The sequence below is a fragment of the Pseudomyrmex gracilis genome, unplaced genomic scaffold, assembly GCF_002006095.1.
Source record: "Pseudomyrmex gracilis isolate BER0280 unplaced genomic scaffold, ASM200609v1 scaffold_185, whole genome shotgun sequence".
In the NCBI taxonomy this organism is placed as follows: domain Eukaryota; kingdom Metazoa; phylum Arthropoda; class Insecta; order Hymenoptera; family Formicidae; genus Pseudomyrmex; species Pseudomyrmex gracilis.
The window spans coordinates 250942-277094 of NW_018020769.1; the positions used below are offsets into that span (position 1 = coordinate 250942).

A 26153-nucleotide genomic window follows, 5' to 3' on the forward strand; every position below is an offset into this window, starting at 1 on the left:
GAACGACGACGATCTCACTAGAGAGAGAAAGAGAGAGAGAGAGAGAGAGAGAGAGAGAGAGGAGAGAGAGACTCAGATTAAAGGGAATTACACTACAGTTGTTCCTATTGATTGCAATTTGCGTTTAGGAGTTTCAGAATCCGAGGATCTATTGCTGCCGGATGTCGTCGTCTTGTAATTTAGTGTGTGGGGATCGCAAATCGCTCGTTGTCGTCCTGCGTTCTCGTCGTTCAACGTCTCGTGATTCAGGCCAGCCTCCGGGGCTAATTGTCTCCGTGCAATCCGATCTGCGGTCGGACTCGAAGCGTTTTCGTAGGCGTCGGTGGTCGCATCGGTTACCGACGGCGGTCGCTTGCAAACCGCACCGCGTATTAGCGGTGCGCGTACGTGTAATGCTCAGGTGCGACGATTTTGTATCGACAGAGATACGGAGGACAACATTGGGTTTGCTCTTGCGAGGAATGGCAATCGACCGACCGACCGACCGACCGATCGGTCGATCGATCGGTCGCGCCCCGTGCATACCCATTAATCCGTCGTGTTCTTTCACGACGACAGGTTATAAAACACCCTCGGAAAGTATTTCCGTCACGTTGGCAATTTCCTTAAGAAGCGCGCAAGACGCGCCCCCGTCTCCTCTCGCCAAGTCAAAGACACACTCTCCCCGGTAAGTATCGTAATCCGCACTTCGCGGGATTCCTGTCACACGTCGAAAGCGGAAAGAAGGTCACTCGATCATTCGCCATCTGATCGACGAGCTGTGTGTGTGTGTGTGTGAGACAGAGAGAGAGAGAGAGAGAGAGAGAGAGAGAGACGAGATATGAGAATATGGTCGATATGTATTAGGGAGAAAATCGAAGCGTGAGTCTGCTCTGCTGCTTGTATTCGAGGATCAATCAATAAAGGAATTTCTTCCTTCTTCTCATCTTCCCCAATGATTATTGCATCACTCGATAATTGCTCCTCCTTCATCAACACGTACGCGGGCGTACCTTCACGTGATCAAACAATCACGTTTATCATTCATACACATTTATTCTTTATATTGTGTGCGACACATGTATACATAATACATATATATATATATATAAATAAATTTTCTCCCTCCCCGAATATTATCCTTGGACGAATCTGACTCAATACGTACACGCGCGTTGCTTTCTCTGCGGCGACTACAGAGCTTGCAGGACCATTTAAATAGACCACCACTTGTTCAATCAAATCTTTTGTACATTCCCTCGCGCAAACCCTTATCTTCTCTCTTCCTCCCATTTCCAGCCTGGAAGCGTAAGGTAAGTCCGCTCGATCCAAGAAGATCCCCCCGGTCGCGCGCGGGGAAGAAAAGATCAATTTCTCCGTGATCGCGCGGCCGATCTCGCGACCGTCGACGATCGTGTGGCGCGTGACAAAAAAAAGTGTTGATGTTCGTTTGAAATCGGGTGTGTATGAGAGCGAACAAAAGGAAAGAAAGTGTTACATCGAGTTTAGAGAATAAGGAAGACAACACGAGCCAGCTCGGGGGAGTAGCGTATATTATGTTTTGCTTTACTCCCTTTAAAATTCTTTTTATTGTGCTATTTGTATCAAGAAATATTTCGCGAGGTATTGCGCGTAAAAACAAAATATCGCGAGAAAACCAGAAAATCTGTGTGATAGCGCAACGGTGTTGTGTCTTTTTTAATTTTTTTTGTAATTTAAAAAAACTCAGCCGGCAAGTTGGCACATCGCGCCATTTATCGAAATCGTTCGGAAATCGCTTGCAAAATCGATTATCAATCATTTTGATTTTGCGTATTAAGTTGAGAGAGAGAGAGAGAGAGAGAGAGAGATAGAGATGTGTTCCACAACTGGCCATCAGAGACATCTGTGACATCATAGACGGCCAAACGGACTAATGATACAACAATGGACAATCCGGGTGTATCCTGAATACGATCATAGAAGCTATTGATGTGGCAATCAATATGCCTACCTATGGTCAATGAGTGCACGTCTGTGATTGAAAATGAGCTAACGGGTTGCGTTTCTATAGAAACATCTCTCAATCGTTAATTAATTAGCCGCAAAACGGTCAATAATTCTCATCTTTACAACGCACACCTCAAATTTCATCGGCATTCTGCCGATTTATATAGATCGAAACGCTCTCTCGAAGCAAAAAGCTCTCAATATGAGAGATTTCGAAAGTTCGCATCTCGAAGTGTCGTTATCGCGCTTAAAAAATTTCGAGATCCGAAAAAGACAAATCCACTTTCAAGAAATGTAGCTTATTTGTGCTAAACCGCATGTAATTAATATAAACACGTGTAATTAAGATAATTATCACATACGAATTAAATACGGTTTAGATATTTCACGAGACATTTTTAGATTCTAATTTTCGAGCGCTTACACACTCACGTACACCAAACTATGTATGAAAAATTCTCTATAAAAAAATTCTTTCTCACATTTGAAGATAAAATAGGGCGCGATATTTTATTTTATTTTTTATTTTATTTTTTCGCCGCTCGGGGCACATATAATTCGGTAAGCCGACTAGAGAGAGAACGGGTGGATTATTTTTTGCGGTTCCCGAACGTGCCGCATTCCACGTGCCGTTCCGACGAGCGTCGCGACGACCTAATTGAGTTAATAGGAAGGAATCTGGAGGATCACGGTGCCACGATTGTACGACCCGGGAGAGAGAGACCGGTAAAGCCGTCGGTAAAGTCTCCGCTCGATTTCCGGCTCACGTCTAGGTACCGGCGGACGTGCGGATTATCGTTTTTCATCGCGCTCTGGATTTCGGGTGCGCCTCGTTTCGCCGTTGGAATAATTGATTGTCGTCTAATACATTCGTTTTAACGTTAAACCTGAGCGTGCGCGCGCGCGCGCGACTCTGTAATGTATTGTATATCGGAGCGATCGGCGGTACTAATTGGCGGCGGCTGGTTCGTTAATCGCCGGAATAATGTAGAGTAGGTTAATCATTTACGAGCACACACACACACACACTTAGCCTACCGTCGGCTAAGAACTGATTTCGGCTTCTAGATATAGAAACACAACAGTGAACAATGCAAGGAATAGTGGAGTAACGTGGTTTAACGTCTCAATTAAATCGGCGACGATAATTCGATTTGTTTGACTTCGAAACTACTTTCCACTAAGTATCAGAAAAGTTATAATATTTTTTTAAATACATTTTACATATTACTAGCACAACAGGCGCGCTCTACGCGAACGCTATTATTATTTTTATTTTAACATGTTGTGTCAGTAAACACAACCTGTCATCGCGATAAAATATGATGGCAGCTAATATATACGTCTTACAAACCATATAATACACATGAAGTACAAATGAGAGATATCAGAAATAATACATGAAAATCAAACTCAAAAACTAAAAATAGGGAAGAGTGGAAAAACAACACGTAACAAGGAGAAGTAGAGAAACACCATATGACTAAAGTCACGTGACAAGGAAAAGAGTAAAACCGAGAATATTATATATATCATATATAATATTCTATATCTATATATAATGCACACACACACACACACACACATATATATATATATACCGTAATCACATGACCAAAGTCAGTGACCCCGCCAAAGTCGCGCGACCGAGGTCAGTAACCCCGCCAAGGTCGCGCGGCCGAGGTCAGTGACCTCCCCCGCCAAGGCCGCGCGGCCGAGGTCAGTGACCCCGTCGCGGTCACGTGACCAAGATCAGTGACCTTACTGTAGTATGTAATACTGTAGTATGTAATACTGTAGTATATAATACACATATAATATAATATAATAATATGTATAATATTATAAATATATAATAAATTATATAATATATATTATATACGGAATATATATTATTTAATGGTATATATACTATAAATTACAGTCACGTTACTTTACTCACGTGTTGTTTTTCTACTCTTTTCTGTCACGCGACTTTACTTTAGTCACGTTTTTAGTTTTCTCCACGTATACGACGAACTGTCAAAATCGCTTTTCTGTCATTATTTACTCTCTCGATCTTACCGATTCGATTTGACTCGACTCGACTCGATCAACCATCCAATCGGCAACGCGGAAAGGAGGCAACAATAGATGCGATACATTCGACTCAAAAACGCGCACTTTGCGGTGCACATGGATTTTTTAATGAGAGACTCCTTGCAACAAATTGCTATGTTTGTTTGTTTTAAATATAAATATATTTAACATTTGCTCTCGCGTTCGTTCTTGTATTTGTATGTCAAGAAGATTCTTTTTACAATATTATTATTTTTTGGAATATTATTTTTTAATATTGTTTGTCCCGCGGTTGTGAAAATGAATGAGAAACGGATATTTCGATTAAAAGGAAAGAAAATTCGAGAACCGAGAGAGCATTCGTTTCGAAAAGGAGAGGGAGATGTGTGTAAATCTGATGAAAATAGGTTGGCTTTAATTTGGCGGATTTATCGCTGCCGATTGGGATCGGTATCGGGAAAACAATGACGATGTATTTCCGCGGAAAGGGAAATGGCGCGTTCGCGTTCGTATGTCGATTTCGGCAATTACGGCGCGCGACATATCGCGTGATATGAGCGATTTTTTCGAACAACGCGCGCGTTATTCTGTCCATCGTCGATAATCGTGCCATTCCGCTCGCTGTTGGCGCAGCAATGTTGAAATAGATTTGCTGATGCGAAACCGACCGAGAGACACTGTATAGATTACATGATTGTAACACTCGCGAATTTCTGATTGCATTAATTATGAACTGCTCTCTTGCCCGCGCGCGCGCGCTCTCAGCCAGTTAGTTAATCGATCGATTAGTATCAATAACAATATCGCTGTTTCGCAAATTTCCGCTCACCCACTTGTACAGCGTTCGATTCAATTCCGCGCGAGATGATATCCTCTCTCTGTGTCCCTCTTAATTAATAAATAAAACTATCCCCGCGCTAATTTCACACATACGTACTTTATCGCGCGCGATAACCGAAACGTCATTGGGAGAATGACAAAAGAATCATCGAACGAAAATCGCAAATCACACGCGCAAGCATTCTCTCGTACGTGGAAATTGTTCAGGCACGTTGTAAAACAAAGCGCGACGAAAAAGAGAACAGAGGCTTCCATTATTACTACGCAGCAATTTAATAAAAAAAATAATGCAGAGTAAATAAATTTACATTTCGAGCAGTTTTGTGCCAATTTCAGGCACGGCCGTTAAAAAAATTTCAGTGACTTTTTGCAGCTCGCGGACTCAATTATGAATTTTAGTCTCTCGAAAAGAGAGACAAAAGAATATTGCGTTCCTCTTGATTTACTGCGACAAGTTTATTTGGATATCGTCTCTTTTGAATAAAATACTCTCTCCATCTTGAGACGTCGGCTTGAAGCTTCGGAAAGAGGAAATTTTTTTTTTCTTACGCAGTACGCGCAACTCACTGCTTTTCCATTTTTGTCCTTCATTTGTCCTATCTTTCCTTTTTCTCTTTCTCTTTCTTTCTCTCTTTCTCTCGTTCTCTCTTTCTTTCTTTTACCGAGAGCAACTTTGGTGATAACTGTCACCCCGAGACCTCTCCTCGCTTTTGTCGCATCGAGTCACTCATATTCCAAGAAAAAGATAGAAGAAAATTCGGGCACCGACAAAATTTCACGCCCAGGCGCCGACATTTTATTCCTTCTCCATTTTTTCCTTTATTTCCTCTCTCCTTCTCTTTTTCTTTCTCTTTGGCATCGAAGTTTCGTACATCTTCCGCGAAGGTATCTCATAGAAAATTCATAGTTCGCCGAGTTATAATAATACCGTCCGGCGATACCGAACGACGTTATGGTGAAAAGTTTCGTAACGGTTGAGATGTGAAAAAAAGAGATTCGAGTAACCGCGACGTTATTAAAAGAAAGAAAGACAGAGGAAGAGAGAGTGAGAGAGAACGGGCACGAAATTTATTCTTCTTTTGAGAATAAGATGGGACGGTGTGGAGAGAGAGAAGATGGAGACGGTACCTCTGAACTGGGTTCGCGTTTTTCTTTTGCCCTTGTCCGCTTTCATTTTTCCGCGACACTCGCGAGCGTCACGCTTGGTCTGACAAATTGGCCTTTTGAAATAAATTCACAGCGCTTTGACTTATAATAATTTTGCATTGCCGTCGTGGCTGAGCAATTTGTTCCATGCGGCCGGAAACTGTTCTTGATGAAACGAGAATGATTTATAATCGCGTACACCGCGAGCGATCGAAGCATAATTCGAGGTTAATAAAAAAAGAGGATTAAAGAGATTAAGTCGCGACGACTCGTAACACAGTTCTTCGAATTTTCAGCAAGTTTCACATTCGGATTTCATAGAAACGCGGCGGCGACGACGGTTAATTTGAAACTCAAAGGACTATCCGAGCGCGCGCGCGCAAATCGTTTTGATGCAGTTACTACAGTCGTTGCGCGTTTTCACACAATGCAGAACAATTTTCCGGAGGGGTGAACGTTACCAACCTCACTCCTATGTCAATGGCAAAACCCGTCCGAGGCACGCGAATCGCGCGTGGATATAACCGGCGCGTCGGAGTTCGCTAAATCGAAATTCCATTCTCCCATGGGTCCCACTTTGGATCCTGGAAGCGGAAGTGTCCACACCGCATGTTCCGCGCTTGCGACTTCATCGATAAATAAAAAATTGAATGTACCCGGGGATCATTTTCTCGACTCGCGTTCCTGTAACTCGCAATCATACCGTTCAAAATCCAAACTGAAAAAAAGTTCCATTTTTCCTCACACACACACGGCTGCACTTTTGTGAGAATGACGTTTTTTTTCGTTGAATTTATTATTAAATAATCAAAGAAATCTATTTTGTTATCTGTTTCCGAACTATTTTATTTGTTTTTACAAATAAAAAAATATCTGATTTAACATTTAGATTAAATAAAGTTTCGTGCACACATTCGTAAATGGGAGTGAAATTCTATGGAAAAAAAATTTGTGTGATATGAAAAATTATTCTACCAATTTAATGCGCTTTGTACAGCTTTTTCATCCAATTTCTATGCCATTGTTAATAACGACATTTTTATTTTACATATTAAATTTTCCGTGTACGATTACTCGTTGCGTGTTGCAAACCCCCGAACTGGCTCCAAACAAAAAAAAAAACAAAAAAACTGACGTGTTGAAGCGTTTTCTCGCGTGTGCGTGCGCGAATTTGACACGTAAGTCTGTTTATCTTTTCACGAAAATATCTGTCATCCAAACTCCGTTCGATCTCGACCCCGAGAATACGAGATCGAGCGAGAAAACGAGGCGAAACGAATTTCGGACGGAGCTGAACCCTGCGAGACACGGAGAGAGAGAGAGAAAATGAAAGAGAGAGAGAGAGAGAAAGAGAGAGAGTGAGTGAGTGAGTGGTCGGAGTTTTGTTCTGAGATTATCGAGAAAACATCCGCGCCGATAAAACGGCAAGGAGAATTTTAAGGTACCGTTCCCGCGAGATTTCCGTCGACAATTCCGCCGAGTTGCGCGGGAAGAGGAAGGCCCGGCTTTTACACACAACCGAGTGCCACACACTAGTCGAAAACCTATCCTCTTCTTTTTTTTTTTCCCCACCTCTCTTCGGGATCGGAGATTTTTCGCGCTCAAGTCGCGCGCGATGTAGGAAATAAATCCTCGTCCTCCGTTCGGCGAAACGTTCGTGTTGACTCCGACGCGGTTCAGCTCCGGTCGATTTCTCTTTGTCGACGATCGACAAGGAAGAACGAACGAGCGCCCGGCGTCGATCGCGTCCTCCTCGAGGAGAACGCGACCCGTCGGCGCCGCTCGTCGTGAGCATGACGCGCGACGACGAGCGAGAAACGTATCATTGAGCACAGGTGGGCTACGACTGTTTCAGGAGTGACCATCTTGCTATCGCTGACGGTGTTCCTGAACCTCGTCGCCGAGACCCTGCCGCAGGTCTCCGACGCAATACCCCTGTTAGGTACAACACATGAGCTTTTACACAGAAAAAGAAGTTCGAACGTCGAAGTAAACCGATGCGCGTTATCGGTTCGCTGCGGCGACTATAAATTGATCGAATGAAAATCGGGAGAGCGTACACACGCTCTCTCTATCCGAAAAATCGTGAAGAGGTCTCTTCACGGCGAGATCCTTCGGGGGAAAGTCCCGTGTTTCCCGTTAATATTTAAGGAAGAGCCGGTTAGCTTTTCAGGTCTTTATAAATCTTCCATAAGGGTTTTCGCGAATTTAAAATTGAATCACAAGAATTTAAAATATAAGGACACGCTTCGGAAAGGTTCCTGTCCGACCTTTTTGAATTTTCAACGCAATTTTCTCTTCCACGTGAGAGGTTCGTGCGCGACGTATCCTTCGGATACATTTTGATTTTCCGTTATATTTACGTTTGTACAAGCGAAATATTAGAAGAGAGAAATATATATACGTGCGCGCGCGTATTTCCACAAAACGCGAGGGAGCACCAACTATATGGTGCTCTTCTTCGTTCGTTTCGCCGCAACTGTGTCTCATTACACCGACCGAAAACTCGCGTCTAACAGACATTTCTCGCATTTTATTTATAATATTATACACGAGAAGCACTTCCCCCGACGGGTCTCGCGGCGACGGCGAGCGAGAGAGAGGCGCGGACGCCCTGCAGCTGAAACGAATGCGCTCTTTTATGAAGAAGAGAATCGAGAATTGTGTGGAAATTCGAGAACCGGTGGAAGAGAAGACTTGTTGTGTTTTCGTTTGGTCGGTTTTTTTTTTTTTTTTTTTACCCGGATAAACTTCTCTTTTATCCGAGATACGCATCGGTAAACAAACTTAACGTTCGCTGAGCGATCGTGTGTGTTTCCTTTCGAATCGCGGACAGAGGGAGCGGAAATGCGACTTTCTCGAAAACTCCGGCGGTAGTTTTCGAGAAATTGGACCGCGCCGGATTCGTATCAGTTTCAGATGCAAAGCTTCGAAAATCGAGTTTCGCGTCGATAGACACGTAATCTCTCAAAGAATAATCGTTCGAAAACTCTCAGACACGATTTGCTGATATTTGCAAAGTTTCGCGGAGTTAAACGCGGTCTCTTTCTCTATTGTAATATTCAATGTCTCGCTTTCAACGGTCTAATTAAATGCGAGCGCCGACATTTTGCGGAAACTTACGCGCGACGCTGGTTTAAATTATAACTTTTTTAATAAAACAAGTTTTAAAAAAAATCTTTTTTCGCGATTATTAATTACCACAGATAAAAATTTCTCTCTCTCTTCTCTTTTTCTGTTAGCTTCTAAAATGTAATTGTTATTAAACAACCGTTTTTAATATTCAAGTTCCGTATCAACTGGAAACTTACTGACTGCGTCAAATCACAATCGAAGTTTATTGCGGCCATTACGAATTCTACAACTCTTTTCCCCGAGTCAAATAACAACTCAACGAGAAAATCCGGAAAAGCGGTGTACGTATATATATATATATATATACATATAGACAGGAAAATTTCAATCTACAAAGTTCGCGCAAGGCTATCTATTGGGAATCCGGCGGAAGACCCCCAAAACAGCAACGGAAAGGAAACTCGGAAAGTATACTAAGTACATTCGCAGTTGTTATTGCCAAAAAACGGAAGTCAGGATTCCGACGGGACGAGAAAGACGATAGAAATAAATTTGCTGCCTTCCTCTCGATGCGCCGAAATTCCCCCCGTGCTAACTTCCATCTAGGGTTTAATTGAGTAAGTTCGCAACGAGAGAGAAACACAAATTCCTCGGCCATACCTTTGCCAAACAGATCTGATTTTTTGTTCTCTCGTTACGTTCGATATCTTTATTTTGTATTTTCTCTTTTTCCTTTAAATGCAAAGCAGTTTTTTTTTTTTTTTTTTCCTATTAAGAAACGTGTCTCGCTCATTCCTTAATGAGTATATTTATTGCCGCGACTATTCTTCCCTTTGTTTTCTCTTGAACATTTCATAAGTAATTAGTGTGTTTCCAATTACTTAAGATGTAATTTCGAATAAACGCGACATTCGCATTTTTCGATATACGTACGATTTTCAAACTTCAAAAGTCCCGGAGCGGAGAATCTTGCGTTTTCGAGTCACGAAAAGCTCATTTAGACCAAGTATGTCATCGTCCTTCAAGAGTCCGAGAGTCGATCGCAGCTGTCGATTCTCCGCCGTCTTTCTTGTCTCCGCGAACGGGGTTCCGCGGTTCATTCTCTTTTTTCGGGCATTTGCGCGCGCCATCCATTTTACGGAGAGTGACGCCTCCCGACGGTTTTTATCGAGTCGCGATGATCAAAGTAAATTAAACGCGTCCGTCGCGTCTCTTTTTGCCATTACGTGCGTTCGCGTTGCGACTTTTATAATCTCGACGGCGCGGTGCGCTTCCGATAATAGACCAAAAAAAAAAACTGTCGAAAGAAGAATCGACACGGTTTCGACGCGGAACGAGCGAGAGAAAAATCCGTCACGTTTTTCGCGACTTGCAAAATTAATTACCAGCTAATCAAAGAGAGAAAGAGAGAGAGAGAGAGAAAAGACCCCGGCGGGGCTTTTACGGCGGTTTTTGGCAAGGAAGTAACGCGCGTTCCGAGGAAGGGGGAGGACAGTTTGTTGGGAAATTAATATCTGTCGGCCGTCAGGGGAAAAAACGACGCACGTTCGGACTGAGCGCGCCCATCGATTTCCGTGACGCGCTTTTGCATCCGCGTTGTCATGTCGAACTTGTCTCGTGGCAAGAAATCCGATGCCGCCCTCGTGTACGTAACACACGCGGGACAGAGTTATCCAAAACATCTTTTTGCAGCTCCCGTGCGTTTTACGCGATGTGTGTGAGTGTGTACGCTTTTACAATAACTAAGATATTTTCCAAAAGTTTTTCGTCGACCGAAAATTTGCGGTGATAAATTGTTCTTGTTTGTTTTCCGTAAGAAAAATGTCACTTGTTAATTAATTGATTTAACGAGACAAGCAGTGCTGATACTTCTTATTTTGAAATTATTTCAAATTAAAAATTATTTGATTATATTTGAATAAAAACGTGGCACGCACACACACACTGTGTAATTATATTTCAGTAAGAAAAATTAGTACAAAATCGATCGAGGAATCTCGAGTTTTCTTTGTAATTTTCAATCCTTTCGTTTCTTTGATAAGATCGCGCGCAATTTTCCGCGAGTGTATTTTCTCGATACTGATTATATGTGTATTTGTGAATTGCGACATTTTTTCGCGCGGGAATTTAAATATTTTCGCACGCACAAGGCGCGATCGAAGAGGACATTGGCTTTTGCCAATCGGAGAACCCGACGCGTTAACGCAAAGTTCTCTCACTCGCGCAAAGTGCTCGCTAATTAACAGTATTCGATGCGAAGCAAGTTCAAAACGGCGCGTTATCGTTTTGCCACGCGCACGGCCACTCAATTAACGTACTTATCTCGAGAACGTCATAAAGCGCCTTGTGATCAAACGCCGCCGGATCCATTCGCCTGGAATTCGGAAGGATCCTCGCTTCGCCGATGTGGGAAAATTAAATACAGGCAAAGTTCGAACGGAAATAAAAAAGAAAAAAACAATCGACTCAAACACACTTTTCTCTCTCTCTCTCTTCCTCTTGTTCTGTTTTGTGCGCCTTTGCGTATATTTCCTTACTTGTCGCGTTTATTTTCCGTCGCGTTTATTTCGCCGCTGCGATTCGTCATCGCGACACGACGTGCATATCGTTCGCGACGAAACACACGCGAATCGCAAACAGAGACGCGAAGATACTTATTTTTGCGGCAGACTAATATCGCGTTTTAGCGCGCGAGTTTCTACGCGAGAGAAACGGAAAAATATTGCGAAAAAATTTGTTATAATGACGACAATTTGTTTCACACGTGTGAAAATGCGTATCGATCCGGAAATTGCAAGAGATGCAGGCGGCGCGCACTGCTCCTTCGGTTAAGCGTTAAAGGGCATGAGAAAGTTTGCCCTTTTGCGTATTTAAACGCGCGCTTTGTGCCGACGCGAAAACGCGTCACGTTCTTTTCCTCAAAGAGGAAGGTAGCTGAAAAAAAAAAGAAAAAAAGAATTTTTTTCAGCATATGCCGCTACGTATGCGCTTCGCTTCTTTCTCACAGAGAGACAGAAAGAGAGAGAAAAAGAGAGAGAGAGAGAAGAGAGACTCATTCGTGTATTTCCTCATTTCTGCAACCACGCGTCGCGCTCTGACATAGCTCCCGCGCTTGCTCGTTTTGCTGTGTCTAATCTAGCAAGATGCATCGGCATCGTCCCGTCTTTCCCACGTTTTCGCTCTCTCGCAAGGGATTCTCGCGACAATCTCTCATGCCGTCGTCGGCGCGCTATCTCGCGCGCGCTTTACCCGTATATTAGATGCGCTCTCTCGAAAACGCGAAGTTCCGCGGCGACGTTTTATTCGTATCGTCATTTGGAATGCCACTAACACGTTGCATACACGAATCTCAACTTAGCGTCGAAATTATCCGACGCGGCGCGGAAAGGAGAAACATTGCGTAGCGCGTTGCGTTTAAAAAAAAAAAGAAAGAAAAAGAAACAAAGTCTTCCATAGTTTCAGTTGGAAACTTAGTAAGACGAAAGAAGTAGAATTTAATGAAAGCTTCGAGCGGACGGAGGCTGCTTGTAATTTTGTTTCGAGAGAAAATAAGATGCGCTCGATGAAGAGAATGTAGAATTAAAAGTGTCGTTGAAGACGTCACCGGGTACTTTGTATTTTTTTTTTTTTTTTTTTCCAGACCTTTGTATAATGTTTAATGAGTTTTAATATTGAACGAAAGAAAGAGAGAGAGAGAGAGAGAGAGAGAAAAGCGTTACGTGTGAAACAAAAAAGAGCGAAAAAAGCGCGACTTGAACTGGCGAACGAGTTTTCTCCACCATCGATTCTCGCGCGAGAGAACGCAAAGATCTGCTATGCACATCGGTAACGGTGAAAATTTATTACGTCGAGAATTAGCGCGTTGCAGCAACAGGACGAAGTCCCTCCCACGAAATCGCCACGTCGCGAGTGAAACAGACCGCTTCACGTTCGTAAAGTCCGAGAGCGAAACTTTTCGCGAATACGAATGTGCGCGGCAACGAACGTGACGGCACGAATGAGGAGGCCGCATGTGTGTGTGTGTGTGAATGTATGCGTGCGTAAACGATGCATATAGCTTTATTTCTTTACCTTGCTTCGAGTTCTCCGAGCGGAAAAACGCGCACCCCCGATATTTCCTTCACGACGGAGGGCGTAACTCCGATTTTCGCGATCTTCTGCCTCACTTGATCGCTTCGGAACAATCCCATCTCCGTGCCGGAATATTTCGAAAGTGTTAAGTGTCAAAAGACAGACAGACAGAGAGACAGAAAGAGAGAGAGAGAGAGAGAGAGGAAAGAGAGAGAGAGAGAGAAAAAGACAGATATCAATGCATATTTTTATCCGATCTTTCAATCATGAGAGAACGTCAAACATATGCTTTTAATTTTATTGTATTTTTAATTAATTAATTCAAATTTCGTTGTATTTGATTTTCGTCGCGCATTTGATCACTTTTGGATTTGAACTGTTAAATGCATCTCTGATTTAAAAGAAAAAAAAAATTAAATGTAATATTTGGAAAGGGAACAATTCACTTAAATGTACTATATATCGGGGTCTTCGAACAAACGATCCGAGACGATCATATGAAGTAAGATTAAAGGATGAGTCGAATGAAAGTTACGAGAAAGAGAGAAATAAACTGCGCTTCTCTTATCGATCAAGAGAGCTACTGCGGCAAGATGAGGTAGAAATGGATCAACGGACAAGTGTTCAATTTAAAATCCAATTCACTTTTCAAGAGTTTCGCGTATACACGTCATATATTACATATACGCCATATATTACATAATACGTGGAAAATTTATTATTTTGAAAATAAATTGAAATAGATAAAAGAATATGTAGTCAAAAAAGTTGTTGAAATTTGTTTTCTCTCTTTCTCTTTCTCTCTCTTTTTTTTTCTCTCTCTCTCTTTCTCTCTGTCTCTCTCGAGTTCCATTTTTATGCTCTTCTTTATTAAATGGTCAATAAATCCATCATCTCGGATGATCTATTTTCGAATCGAGTTTTCTGTCAGAGTATCTTGACGTTTCTGTCGCTGTAAAGCGGAATGTTTAACTTGGCACCGAGCACATTCGAAGCCCTCCGGCTTCAATTGGCCTGGCTTTTCTCGCGCCCTCCTCACAAATGGAAATCGCGGATGCGGGAGTGTTTGCAACCGGAAAGACCGCGTGTTGTTGCGTCGTCTCTGCCGTTTTTCCGAAAACGACAGAGTCGCGCCCGAGACGAGATCTGTTTTCGTCGGAGCACGCTCGACCTGTTTCGCGATTATCCTTGACGCGCTCGCGAAGCGAAGCACTTACTTCAACCGGGCGAATCAACCCGGTTTTCTCACGCGCGCGCGCGCGTTCTCGCTTGTGTTTTCAATTCGAAACAATTTGATATCACAGCGAATGAAGCCGAGAAAATAGCGCGGCGCTGATATTTCCAACAGTATGTGAAAAACTGCTTCTGATTCCAATTCTACAAAATATTGAAGCGCAGGTTTTCACAGAAAATAATACCGCGGAATCGATATATTCGATATAACTCGCCGTTCATCTCTCTGATCGTTCGCGTTCACTGTGATCGAGTAAGCTCTCAATCGCGTCGTTTAACGAAAGAATAACTGAAGAAAAATAATTAATTGCGAGATTTTTGCGTAAGAGGATATTTGCGAATAAAATATTTCATTTTTCTTTTTTTATTCATCGCGATATGTGAAATAATTTGTGACATTTTGAGAGAAAAATCAGAAAATAATCCAATCCGATCGACATCACGAAAGAAGAAATCTGTGAGCGACGTCAACCTGCGTCAACCTTTTCCGCAAAGATTACGAAAAATCCGAAAGCCGCCTTGTTCATAAACACGAGGTCATTTTTTCCGCAATGCACAACAAATGAAACTTTGCGAGGTGCACGGAATCGGGTCGTTTCGGTTTCAATATCGGCGCAAGACGACACAGAGAGACAGCTCTCTCTCTTGTCTGATTTCTCTCCCCGCGAATGGGTTCTCCGCAGAGCTGGTTGAATAATTCACCCCGTTACGTGCAATTGATTTTCCAATAAACCACCAACGGCACGACACGAACACGTGTGCAACGTCTTGACGGCGTGCAGTCGCGCGGGTCTATAAAAAGAGACACAAACGTAGAATATATCCGACGAGAAAGTATCTCGTCGTGTGGGCCAATGCACCCGCGATGTATACACGCGCATCTTCCCGATACATTACGCTCACATGTGTCGCGAGCGCGTGAACAGAACGAATACGAAAAATGTTTCACACAAAGTTAAGCTAATTTTCTCATTTACGGTTAGAGAGAGTTTCATTTTGTAAAATAATATTTATACGTCTTACATTTCGCGCCGTCGTGTTTTCTCGATATTTCACTTTACGCTCCGTGAAATATATCTCGCGTCCTAATTTTCCTTGTTCTTGTTGTCTCTGGACATAAGACGAAGAGAAAACATTTATCCCGTTAAGACGCGTTGTCGCTGATTAGCGAATACATATCCATAATTTTCAAAGCCCTCTCGTTAGGTCTGCAATCACGTCGCGAAATTAAATTCCTCGCGCGATAGAGCCGCTTTGAACTTTATGAGGCACTTTGTTCGCCCGCGGGACGACACTTACGGGGGAGCGCGTTGTATACCACGTTCGCGAAACAGGTAAGACGCGCGCAACGTCGACCGTAACTACTTAGCGCCGCAGTTTTTGCGATGTTTTTTTTTTTTTTTATTTTTCTCTCTTCTTTCCCAATTTCCTTCTCGGTACGCTTTAAAAATTAAAATTTACCAATTACCCACTTGCGATAACGGCTTGGTTAAATAAAGAAATTTTGTATTTAAACAACGTCGAAACAACGTTTTGCAGCGCGCGAAGACGCCTTTCTCCGACGAAGAGGCTAATCGCAATTTGCATAAAAGCTTTAGCTGTGACACCGTGCGCGCGCAAAGACGTCGTTCTCCGTGGAAAAGGCGAAAAGCAAGAGCGCAAGGAATACCCAGGGCGAGAAAAACCCTCCCTAAAACCTTTTGTTGTTGGCTGTTTCTGCGATCCTCGTGTAAGCGATACGCCGCACTTCCGTTCGCTCGTCACGTTCGAACGGTTTTGGTCGAAGCCAAGAACTGCCTTTCTTTTTTATCGCTCGGTGCTCACGTAAAACACACACGCGCGCGCGCGCAGAAGTCTCGAGTCAATTGGGACGAAGTTTTAAACCGTTTATCGCTAAATATTTATTCGTATTGATATTTTTTTTTAGAAGAGTTTTATCTCGTATTTATTGACCACAGGGGAGATATTATTTTACGACGTTCTATTTTTTTTTTTTTTTTTTTTTAATATGAGATAACTGTCCCAGTGAACGGGCGAATATTGGATATTTAAAAAATAATTATCAAGTCGGTGCAAAAATAATTGCGGTTTTTGTTATTTAAATAGAATATGCGAATATTAATCGTAACAATTCTCAGCGCTTTAAATATTTTAAAATCTGTTTTGTAAATTAGTTGTTTTTTTTTAAATACAATTACATTATTAAAGTAAGTATATTGAAATATATTTTTATATTTTGTAAATTAGTTTCTCTCTCACTTTATACACGTAATAAATATTTTGGCGCAATTATTTTTTCAATAAAGAAATATAAATGCAACAAACAACAAATAACATTTAATTATTACTTCTTTAATAAAGAGAAATAATAATGTGTGTCTGGCCGGTGGTGGTACTTGTTCGTAGGAACACTCACCTTGCGAAATAGCGCAAATTGTTTCGTATGTAAATATAACGTAAAAGTACGTGTTTTATCACAGTTGTATACCTTTCAATAGAAACGCTTGCTCGTAAATATATTATTCGGATATCAGTTATCGGACCGGATTGTTGTAAATATTTCGCTGAACGTAAACGTTATGAGTAATATAGACATTTGCAGTACCTTTGAGGTTGAATTTCTATGTTTCGGCTGTTGCATTAGAATTGAATTTCCTCCGGAGGAGGAAAACCAACCAGTTTGCCGCGGTTCGTGGTTTCTTTGCGAGCGAACCAGAACTGTAGCGCGCGGTTGTTTCTGTCTGCGAGGGGAACAAATTAACAACGACGTCAGGAGAACAAATTTTCGACTGTTTCACTTTTCCGAGAGATGGTGTGCACACCACCACACCACGAGAAGGAATGCGGTATTCGTTGCGCCCGACGTGAGAATTTAGTCGAATAAGAGCGCGTTGTCTTGTACAAAAAATTAACGCAGTAAATATAAGAATCTTTACCGCCGAGAAAAACTATTACTTTTCCTTGTGATTTATACGTAGCAACAAGAGAGCGAGAGAGGGAGAGGGAGAGAAAGAGAGGAAAACTATGTTTAGACGCAAAAAACAAAAGCGCATGTTGTATGTTAAACGAACAATTAACCCCTTCGGTACAACGCTCGTCCGCCGCGTAACGTCACTTGACTAGACGCGAGTCGCAAGCAAACTTATTAAATTGAGAAATTGACAGACACACAAAAGTTGATACAAACACTACTTACAACGAAGTGTTCAGACCGAAGAACGTAAACAATCGAATGTTTTCGGCGATTGTCGACTATAGTCGACGCTCGGTCGTACAGGTACATTCGGCGTTCGTCGACTACAGTCCGACGTTCGTCCTCAAGAGGTTAAACAAGGATATTCAGAGCTTACTCGATCTTCGAGCGTGACAAAACTGTCGATCGTGCATTTTCTTACGCAAATATTGCTGGTGATGATGATTCGCGGATTTTATTAACGAGCTTAATGAGAGGAAAATGAGAACAAAGCCAGGCCATATTAAACCCTGACGAAAAACGACATTTGTTTGCCTCTGCCTCAACGCCGTCTTTGATTTCCTTTTCTACGTTTCTCCACCACGCTTCGCTATTATTCTTTAATATCTTCAAATTAAGTATATATCCACATATATATGTATTTTACACACACACACGCACACACATTTATCTATTCATATATTATGTAACACACCGTATATATATATACATATATATATTTATATATATGTATATATACATTTTGTTTACACACATTGTGCATTCATACGCTGTTTTCCCCTTTCGCTTCGTGTATCTTGTACATCTTTATCGATTGATCAGCACAAAATGCCAACAACACAAACAACGGACAAATTTATTTACTTTACTTACACACAAGCGCGCATTATTGACGGTGGTCGATAACGAGAAGACGTATCGGTTGCACTTAACGTTCTTGCATTCTTCGCGAAGGTTTCGGCGAGGAACACACACACACGGACATTATTTCTTCTTCTACGGTCGGATCCTCGCGCGCTCTATTCTGTTGGGGAAACTTCAGCCCGTAATGCGTCATTGTCGTGTAACGAGGCGCGCTTCTGGAAACGCAACGGTTGTACATCACTCCGTCTCTCGCGGTAACATCGAGTTAAAAAGCACCCCTCATTATTCGCCGTGAACAATGGCGACCCGCGCACAAATGCCGGGTTTACGGTACACGTATACGCACGATGACGCGACGCGCGCGCGCGCTGTATCTCTCTCAGGCGCGTTTTCTCTCAACCGGTCCACCGACGAGTGACATTTTTTAGTTGCCGACCGTCCTGGAGAAACGATTATCTCTATATGCCCGAAGCACACCACTTCTCAGACGAGAGAACGAACGAATGCATTTCGCAAGTACAACTGCTTCATTCCATCCCTTTTAACACCGTGAGTCGGTTTTTTTGTACCCGTGTGAAAGAATCAGGATGGTAACGACCTCGATTCAAGAATAATCGAGCGTCAGTACGGAAAAAAAAAAGTGACAAAAAGAAACGACGCAAGAAAAGTACACACAAGCCGACAAGTAGAATGTTGTTTGGTAAACAGTAAAATGAAGGTTGCGAAGCGCAAGCACAGGTTAATGTAATTTATATTTTTTTATTATTTCGTACCTACATGTAATGAAAGAGCAACAGCTGGACCTCTTTGCAAAGCCAGTTTTTTTTTCGACCGACATGCAGTAATATAAAATAACTTGCATCAATTATGCATTGCGTGTATGCTTGCGGAATCTAATAATTATATACGACCCCAGAGAATTTTGCTGTGATATGAATAATTAATTTTTTTTTTTTTCTAGAGAGAGAGAGAGAGAGAGAAAGATAATTTCTCTCTCTCTCTCTCTCTGGTATTGTTTTTTGGAACGCGAACGGCTTATATTTTCGTTCATCCCCCCCATCCCCCACCTGTACGCTGGTGCGATCGCACTGTTTTCTCGCCCTTTGTATTGCTATTATCAATTAACGTTATTACCACCTGTCATGCCACGAAGTTCATATCTCACGATGCGCATTTCCGTTGCAATTAATTATCTCAAATGCGGGCTGAGTATCACGAGCAGCGAGAGTACGAAGGTTTTCACGCTTCTCTCGTTTGGACTCTCTCTCGTAATTTTGCGGAGCTGCTTTCGTTGTTTTTCGTAGTTGCAACATGAAAGCTCCCCCCCCCCTCTTTCATACGTAGCTAAAAAATGTCACATATGTCCCTGGTATGCGCCTCTCGATAGTAATATTACATCTCCTTCCTTGTCCACGGTAGTTAGCACAACGTATAATGCGAGTAATATTGGAAAAAGAAAAGAGAACAAAACAAAAAAACGTTGCAGGAAGACATCTCGCGATATCGAAAGATGAATTCTCTCTGAATTATGTATCTTTCTTTGACGTCACGAGAGACGCGATTCGGTGCGCGAGGACAAATTTACAGAAAAAAAAAGATGAAGAAGAGATCTCAAAAATTGCAACTTTGAGAAATTTTTTCCGCACACTTCTGAGATTTTTTCGAAGAACATTCAAAGAACCGTTTTTTTTTTTTTTTTTTTTACGACGTTTCTTCACAGAACCGAAAATCGGAGCTTTTTGCGAACGCGCGTGAAAGTCACTTTCGTCCCTTATGGACGGCGTAATTGAGATGCGACTCCGGGTCCCTCTTTGACTCGGCGATCTTTGCACGCCGAGCGCATACGGCGCATACGGCTCTCGTTAGTCTACGCGAATTTCAGCATCGCGAATCACCAGCGTCACCTGCAAGTAACCGGAAACCTCAATTACTCGGAAAACTCGTTCCCCGATGTGCGCGACGTCGAAGAAGAGAGAAAAACCCGAGCGGCGCATCCCGCTGATTCCAGCGTACAAATTCGAAATTCAAATGATTTTTCGACCGGCAAAAAAATTTAATTCTGTCGATCGCGCGCACACGAAACAACTCCGGAAGTTGGTTAAAATGGTCCGTAAAAAAAAAAAAAAGAGTTTCCGGGAACTCTTTGTGTGCGCGCAAGTCGTTTAATTTTCTAAACCGGTAAGTGAATATCTCGGTTCGAGGTAAGTACCACCTGATCATGATCAGTTCAGGACCACGTCGTCGGTTAAAAAAAAACGATTTTAACGCACGTGCGAAGCGCAGAAAGTCTACTCGCACCAAAAAATGAAAAAAAAAAAAAAATAGAAAAGATTATTATTTTTCTTATTGTTGTTCTTTTCCCTTTGAAAACAGAGAAAAGATAGAAAAAATATCTATTGCTGTGTGACGTGTCATTAGAATCTTCACATCGATTTTTGTTTTCTCGTTTTCTCTTCAGAGAGTTTATCTCTTACAAGTTTTCCTTAACTTCGAGCGCAATGTGACATTTTGTAATTACCGTTTTACGACGTATTGTCCGACGCGTCAAGGACGCATTATGCGCTGAAGAAAGATCTTTTGTGCGTTCGGTCTCGTTCGTGCGCGAAATCGTGCGCGCGTCAAGACTTTTGCGAGAATCGAAGAGAGAAAGCTGCGTATAGTATGAGAATGAAGAGAAGAGACGGCGCGCGCGCGCGCGCGGGGACAGGAGGAAATTGAGAGGAATTAAACATCGTTTCTACGGCGCGCGCGCGCGCGCGCGCTTTTAGAGCTGTCGGATAGGATAACGTCGCGCGAGGACTCTAAAAGGAATTGAATTTGACGGAACATCTCGTTGCACTTGCCCCCATTTCCGTCGCGGCCTCTGATAATCGCGCGAAAGACAAGGGCTCGTTGTTCTAGTTAAGTCGACGGTGCCGTCAACTTGAATTTCCCGACGAGCACACGGCCCGTTTGCGCGTCTCGTCTTTCCGGAGAACTCGATTTCCGATTCGTCGAATGACCGGGGAATACACTCGACACACACACACACACACACACAAGACGCGAACGTGTTCCTCCCGCATCGTCGATCGCGCGCACAATTTTGCGATAGCGCATTTCGCAACGGAACACAAACACACATAATTAACAGCGACACTTTATGCTGCGTACACGAACACCAGTCACATTATTTATTTCGTTTTGTTTTCACATCGAATCCTTTCTCATTCGTTCTCGCTTTCTCGTTTTTCTCCTTTTGCCGCACTGCGCTACAATTCGCGATCTGTTTTTCACTTGCATGAATCGATATGATCGATATTTAACGAAAACCCCACTCTTCTCTACTCTCGGTGTATATCGTTGTCTATTTAATTTCTTTTTCTCCTCGTCATTTCTCTTCGCTATTTACTACTTCACACCGCTGGCCACATCCATCCACTGTTCGTCACCTTATCACACGATAAGAAAACATTTACACTTCTTGCGACGTACCGCCGATGCAATCTGACCGATATATATATTTATTTGTGTCTCTCTGGCGAGCTTCTCTTCTTCTTGTTTTTCTTTTTCCTTTCTTTCGCCACCGTTTGCCGTTGCATAATTATCAGAGAGATCGATTTAACACTTCTGTCTCTATATCTGTCTATGTCTCTTATTCTCTTTCAACTTCTCTCAGTTCGTGTCTCTCTCTCTCTCTCTATCTATCTATCTATCTATCTATCTCTCTCTCTCTCTCTCTCTCTTTCTCTCTCTTCTGTTTCCATTTCTTGATTTCTCTTCATTTTCACCTTGCAAGCTGCTGGTTCGTTGGGTTTTCTAAAAGTGCCTGTATTATTCGGACATTGCCTGTAACACTATATATATATATTGCTTTCCACATATCTACGTTAAGTATACACGTGTAATGTCTGTTGGTGTTGATATGTTTCGTATATATTTACGAGCGATATATATTATATATATACATATATATATTATATATACATTTAAATATTTTATATTATATACATATGTATGTGTATAATATACATATATGGTGAAAAGCTACATTTGTGTGTGACTCACAAGTGATATGTATATATATATATATATATATATATATATATATATAAATATATATATATATATATATTATATATATATTATATATATATAATTATGTGCACGGATGCGATATATCGAATGATGAACGTTGCTGCGTGTGCGACGGCACTTTAGGCGTGTGCGAACTCGCGTGATCTGATCGCGTGACCCGCGCGCGTGTGCCCCACGTGCCGCGCGCGGCACATGTGCGCGCTTTTTTTTTTTTTTTTTACGGACGACAAAAGAAGACGAGGCGCAGCCGGGAATTGCATCGCTAATTGCGCTCGTCTGTCCTCCTCGGGGGAGATTGCTTCGTTAAAAATATTCTTCAGCGCTCACATTTTTTCTCATCTCACGAGAACGACCTCTCTCTCGCGCGAAAACGCAATAAACGTTGCGTTGCAATTTTTATTGCGGCTCTGACAAACACCCCTCCGAAGTGTTCCACCGCGCGTCTTGCGTCGCGCGTGAGATCCCGATTTGTCTCAGTGGCGTGTTTCCATTTTCTTTTTTTATCGCGAGAAATTAATTGTTAAAAAAAGATTCGAGAGAAGAGATGTGTTTCAAGCGTGTAATAGACAATCACGCGACTGTACGTGAAAAAACCTCAAAGTTCGCTCAACTTTGCGCGTCTGAGAGTGTAACGCGTTCGACACATCGGGGAGAAAAATTAAACTTTTTTATAATCAAACTCGTTAAAAAATGTTTCAAGAGGCAAGACACTGTGTTTCGGGCTCTCACCCGCGCGTTTTTGTTCGCGAACGACGCGTAAAAGTCGTTTCGACTTTGCGGGAAAAAAACCGCGATAATAATTGCGCGTGGGGCCTGGCGCACGCGCGCACAATTACGCGGCCGCATTAATCCACGCTTTATAGACCGTATCTGTCTTCGTTCCCGTGTCGGCGGCAACGTTTAGCGCAATACGTTCCCGGCACATCCATTCCTCAGGTAAATGAAATCAGCTTGAGCTTCTCTCCGTTCAGTCTTCCGGCCCTCCGCGTCTCTTTTTTCTTCCTCTCTATTCCGTTTGTTCATTCCCTCCCGTTGTCTTTTTTCTTGCTTTACATCGCCCTCTTTCTTTCTCCCGCTCAATTCTCGTACCCCAAATATTGTAATATTGTACACTCCACTTTGTATCTCCTCTTTACCTTTCTATCTTTTCTGAATTTATCTTTTCTCTCTCTCTCTCTCTCTCTCTCTCTCTCTCTCTCTTCTCTCTCTCTGTTCATTTTCTTCTCATGTTTTTTTTCCTTCAACCATTTTCCTTGTTTCGAGACGGTGCGTAATATCGATTTAGCGAGATGACAAGAGGTAAGATTCAGATCGTGCGAAGCGAGATATCGCAACCGTCGACGTTTTTTTTTTTTTTTGCTCGTAAGCTTGAACTTTTCTTCTTCGTTTTACGAAATAATCGTTGGTCGATTTAATACTTTAGATACTCGTAAAAAAACCACACGCATCAGAATCGCATATAAACCTCCCGGGTTTTTATTAATAATTAAAAACCTCTTTGCGGAAAACACGTGTTGTGACACGTTACGTAAATGATAAACGTTCGCGCGCGCTTGCGAGCATCTCGCTGTCACACAAGAGGGGCGTCGTCGCAGAAGGGCTTTCACGTAGGACGAGCGTATAACTCTCTAACGTAAAGCGATCGCGTTGAAATATTCATTGACGATATAACAACTTGTCTCTTTGCACGAGGCGAGAAACAACCGAGTTTTCACCGCTGCGAGAATCGCGAGTCCTCTGTGTCGCGCGGCAGGACGTTGCGGACATTCCCAGCGGACGTTTTTGCTCGCCGATCCGCTCTGGACAAAGGGCGGTGCGAAATCGACAATAAATTAGGCGACGAGGTTCCGGTGGAAAAATATCTCGAAGAGAGAGAGAGAGAGAGAGAGAGAGAATAAGAACCGTCACGCTGAAGAAATCTCTCGTCTCGTCCCCGAAAAGCTCCGATGTAACATCGAACGGACGGAAAGTATGGGACGAAATAACAAAATGTGGAAAAAAAATTGTTTATGGAAATTTTAATGCAGGCATAAAAGTAGCGTGTTCGCAGAATAATCGGACATCTCCGTTGTGTCGCGAAGATAAATGACATTTCGAGATATGGCAAGATAGATGCCTTTTTTAGACAAGATCGTGACAACGCGACCGTTCCGCTCGCGCATTTGCAATTCGCACAATTCCGTCACGAAGTCGGCGCAGTCGATACGACCCAGTCCTGGGATCCAGTCTTGGATAGCAAGCGAGACCTTTTATCACACGCTTCCACGCACAACGAGCGGGAGTCCTGGAGTCCACAAGCGCGAATTTTCCCTCTCTGTTCGCGACAATCGGAAGATTGCGACCTGATAAATCGGCGCGGATCGACATTGCTCGTCGGAGTCGGTTGCTTTCGAATTTTCCGTCGAACATATATAGACGTATTTCGCATTTCTCCGGGATTCCACCGGAGCATTTGGAAGAAGACGCGCCAGCTAAAGCCCCCCGTGTCCGAAGATGAATAAAGCCGATTTGAAACCGAACCGAGGAATTCGAAGAGAGGATGTGGCGAATCGGTTTTGGCGAACTGGATTTCTTGGAACGCGAATCGATCGCTCCGAATTGTCAGACCGTGGTGATTTCCGAGCGGTCGCCGCGCGGTCACGCTCGACGTCCGGTAACAAATAGATTCGCGCCCGATAATCAGGACACACGTTAGAATTCGTCTGCTCGAGATCGATTTTTCGAGTCCGCGCCGATTTATCGGTCAGTGCCGCCGGATCATCACGCAAAATCCTTTGATCCTCCGAAATATTGGACCTCTCATGAGGTCCAATTTGAACTGGAATTGAGCGGGCGACTTTGACACACTGCCCGGGGACGGTTTTCTAACCTTCTCGGGATAAAAGCGATCGCTCGCGAATTCAGAACAAGAAGTTTGAACGCTGAGGATCGTTTTGTCGTCCAATGTAATTTATCTGGATTTTTGTATCATAGTTTGGACGACGTGCACACGTGCTGTAGATTAAAATTTTTTTTTTATTTTTTTATTTTTTGTTTAACGGAAATGAGATTGATCTCGATCGCAATTTAATGGCGTTCGTAACGAGTTAATGAATCGCAAAAATATTCGTTTTCGTGCGCGGTGTCGAGAATTTTTTTTTTATTTCAGCGCAGAGATGGATAGACAGATAGATAGATAGACAGATAAATAAAGAAAGAGAGAGAGAGAGAGGGAGAGAAAGAGAGAGAGACACGTACATTTGTATGTATTTTTCGAGATATGAATACAAACGACGCGTTTGTTTTTTTTTTTCTGTTTCGCATAAATATCCCGCTGGTGGATTAATATTTTTTACTCTGCGATCATTTCCATATGAGGTACAGAATGATCTATCGCAATCGCCGGAATTGTATTTGCTCCGACGTCGCGCTGGGAAAAAAAATTGAAAAAAAAAAAAAAAAAAAAAAAAAAACAGCGACATCAATTTGCGCAGAACTAGCCGGGTTTTGAGTCAGAGTGACGTCAAGGTTATTCATCTTCCCTCACCGCGATCCTTATCTCTCTCCTCGTAGTAGACAATTCTGCGAAAATCCACCCACACGTATCCTGCCGGCTTTCCCGCGAAGCGCCGCCAGTTCGACGGCGCCGACGGAATTTGCGCGCGGAAAAACTTCCCCGAAAGTTCGTTCGTGAAACCGGGCGCGATGAAAAGATGGAGAAAGAGAGAGAAAGAGAAAGAGAGAGAGAAAGAGAAAGAGACAGAGAAAGAGAAAAAAAATCATAGGGATTGCTAGAAGAGAGGTTTGCGTCGCGCGGTCAATGATAACAGTTGCAGTTGCAACCAAGTGCGCCAACTTCTTCCGCGAA

The 26153-nt window shown here is 42.7% G+C and overlaps 1 protein-coding gene across 2 annotated transcripts in view; it reads left to right on the plus strand.

The window, feature by feature from the left end:
- LOC109858063 (neuronal acetylcholine receptor subunit alpha-7) overlaps nucleotides 1-26153 on the plus strand; it is a 209969-nt gene that overhangs the window by 152005 nt on the left and 31811 nt on the right. The window contains exon 10 of one of the 2 annotated variants that reach the window (XM_020434952.1): nucleotides 7868-7954. The exons of the other annotated variant lie outside the window; for it this stretch is intronic. Within the exon in view, the coding sequence (XP_020290541.1) occupies nucleotides 7868-7954 (87 nt within the window). The remainder of the gene's footprint in view (nucleotides 1-7867; nucleotides 7955-26153) is intronic. 2 annotated transcript variants of the gene reach the window in all.